This window comes from Sinocyclocheilus rhinocerous, unplaced genomic scaffold (assembly GCF_001515625.1).
Source record: "Sinocyclocheilus rhinocerous isolate Xijiao unplaced genomic scaffold, SAMN03320098_v1.1 scaffold350, whole genome shotgun sequence".
NCBI lineage: Eukaryota > Metazoa > Chordata > Actinopteri > Cypriniformes > Cyprinidae > Sinocyclocheilus > Sinocyclocheilus rhinocerous.
The window spans coordinates 705,385-708,188 of record NW_015637528.1 but is presented as its reverse complement, the minus strand read 5'-3'; the positions used below and the strand labels follow the sequence as shown (position 1 = coordinate 708,188).

The window sequence follows — 2,804 nt, the reverse complement described above, 5'->3', positions numbered from 1 at the left end:
CAAAAAATTCGAAAAAAAAAAAAAACAAACAAAAAAAACCCACATAATTTGAAATAAAAAATGAAAAAATGTTGTAATACATGCCTGACAACAAATTATATTTTGAAGCAAGTTTTGCTCCATTCTTGATGTTACAAAAAGGCATTTACATGAAAACCAAAATAATGGTCAGATCCATGGCTGCTGTTTACGAAATCAGAATTTAAGGCATCATAGGTGGATTCTCAACAAGAACAGAGTACACGCTGTCTGCTTTATCACAATTGTGCATGTAAATTCAGTCGGTGATTTGAGATTATTTCTGCAGTCCCCATTCGCAGAAGTCACTGTGTGTGTGTGTGTGTGTGTGTAGCTGTAGATTAGCAGGCTGACTCGGAGTCAGAACCCTACAGTAATGGTCTGTACATAATGTCCTCTGCTCCTGCCCTTTATCTTTGCAGGATAGAGTTCACAAATGACTTTACAGCTCTTTAAACAACACCAGGCAGTATGCCTGTGTCAGGCCACTGGTAAGGTATCATTTACTTCAGTTTGACCCTGACACCCCCAACAGTCTCACCCTTCAGCCTCCCCCATCACCATGTGCTGACACACAGCGTGTAACATCAATATCTTCCCTTCCACTCACTTTCCTTATTCAGTGACAGTTCATGCCCTCACATGTTCAGTTACAGTAACAATTCACCCAGAAATAAATTCTGTCATGTGCTAGCCATGTTGTTTCAAACCTGTTTTAATTCATTTTTGCTTGTTTGTAAAATCAATATTTATTTACTTGTAAAGCCACAATTTAGAAATGGTTTCATTCATTCCTTTCTTTCATTCATTCATTATGTAAAGTCACTATGTATTTTATTTATTACGTGACTGTTTATTTAGTTGTAAAGTCTTTATTTATTTATTTATTTATTTATTTATAAAGCCACAATTTGTTTGTTTGAAAAGTCACAATTGTATTTATTTATTTGTAAAGTCACAATTTTATATTTATTTATTTACTTGTAAAGCCACAATTTATTTATATACTTCATTTATTTATTTGTAAAGTCACAATTAATTTGTTTGAAAAGTCACAATTGTATTTATTTATTTATTTATTTATTTGTAAAGTCACAATTTTATATTTATTTACTTCATTTATTTATTTGTAGTCACAATTTATTTGTTTGAAAAGTCACAATTGTATTTATTTATTTATTTGTAAAGTCACAGTTTTATATTTATTTATTTACTTGTAAAGCCACAATTTATTTGTTTGAAAAGTCACAATTGTATTTATTTATTTATTTATTTGCAAAGTCACAATTTTATATTTATTTGTGTATTTGTAAAGCCACAATTTATTTATTGACTTAATTTATTTATTTGTAGTCACAATTTATTTGTTTGAAAAGTCACAATTGTATTTATTTATTTGTAAAGTCACAGTTTTATATTTATTTATTTATTTATTTATTTGTAAAGTCACAATTTATTTGCTTGAAATGTCACAATTGTATTTATTTATTTGTAAAGTCACAATTTTATATTTATTTGTGTACTTGTAAAGCCACAATTTATTTATTGGCTTCATTTATTTATTTGTAAAGTCACAATTTATTTATATATTACATTTATTTATTTGTAAAGTCACAACTAATCAATTAATTGTCCTTTTGGCGCTTGGAGCTGTATAAATGAAAATCCACATGTCTTATGCGGAAAAGAGACGTTCGGACATTCTACCAAACATCGCTTTTTGTGTTCCACGAATGAAAGACAGTAATATGTGACATGAGAGTGAGCAAATAATGACAGAATGATCATTTTTGGGTGAACTACCCCATTAACACTGTGATCCAGCTGTTTCATTGTGTCTTCGATCACTGTGTCTTCTGCACATTATGGGCTAAATGACATGGGCCGGGGGACAGTCCAGTAGTCTCAACTTAAACTCCTGGTCTCCTCCTGGTCATATTATGGGCTGTGTACACAAAGCAGAGCGGCTACATGTGTTCTGCATCTCTCTGAGAGGCCCTGAAGCTCAAGGGATTCAGTATTATGACACATTACAGAAAGAAAACCAGGATAAAGCTCACAAATATAGGTCACTGAACAGATAAAGGTATATATATATTATGTGCATTATGGGTTGATTATATAGAGTAGTATTAATAGCTAGTCGGAAGACTTTCAATGGAGAACACTGAATGTTAAGCAAAATAATATTAAAAGCAAACAAAGTATAGCTTTTATTGTATATAACTATATGAAAGGAGTGTGTTAGTAATCATGCATTTGGACACTAAAGCCTGCACACTTAGAAATGTCTGAATGTCAATATTAGTGCAAGTGTCTGTTCATAAGTATTGTGACACTTTATGGTTGTGAAACGTTAGTGGACCATGTTGAGAAAAGTGAAGTTAGTGAAAAGGAAAGCTCCTGTGGCATTTGAGTGAATGTTTTGGTATTTTATCAAGATGATGCAAGACGCAATGGCTTTCAGACACTTGTAGATGTAGCTTAGGTGTCCAAATATATATTTTTTTGTACTACGTTGCATTTACTTCCATCTAATATGAAAAAGTTGTGCAATGATGCTGTGCATGAATGCAGCGAATCGTACATATCAGGGTGAGGCAAAATTCATATTTAAAGGGGTCATATGATGCTTTTTTAAAGATCATTATTTGGTGTATTTGGTGTAACAGAATATGTTGACATGCTTTAATGTTCAAAAAACACATTATTTTTCAAATACTGTACATTATTGTAGGTCCTCTATGCCCCGCCTCTCTCAAACGCTTCGTTTTCTACAAAGCCCC

At 31.9% G+C, this 2,804-nt stretch overlaps 1 protein-coding gene across 2 annotated transcripts in view; it reads left to right on the top strand.

The window, feature by feature from the left end:
• Nucleotides 1–2,804, top strand: part of LOC107748870 (protein TsetseEP-like) — a 39,760-nt gene that overhangs the window by 20,521 nt on the left and 16,435 nt on the right. Inside the window, exon 5 of one of the 2 annotated variants that reach the window (XM_016563858.1) lies at nt 441–509. The exons of the other annotated variant lie outside the window; for it this stretch is intronic. Within the exon in view, the coding sequence (XP_016419344.1) occupies nt 441–474 (34 nt within the window). The 3' untranslated portion in view covers nt 475–509. The remainder of the gene's footprint in view (nt 1–440; nt 510–2,804) is intronic. 2 annotated transcript variants of the gene reach the window in all.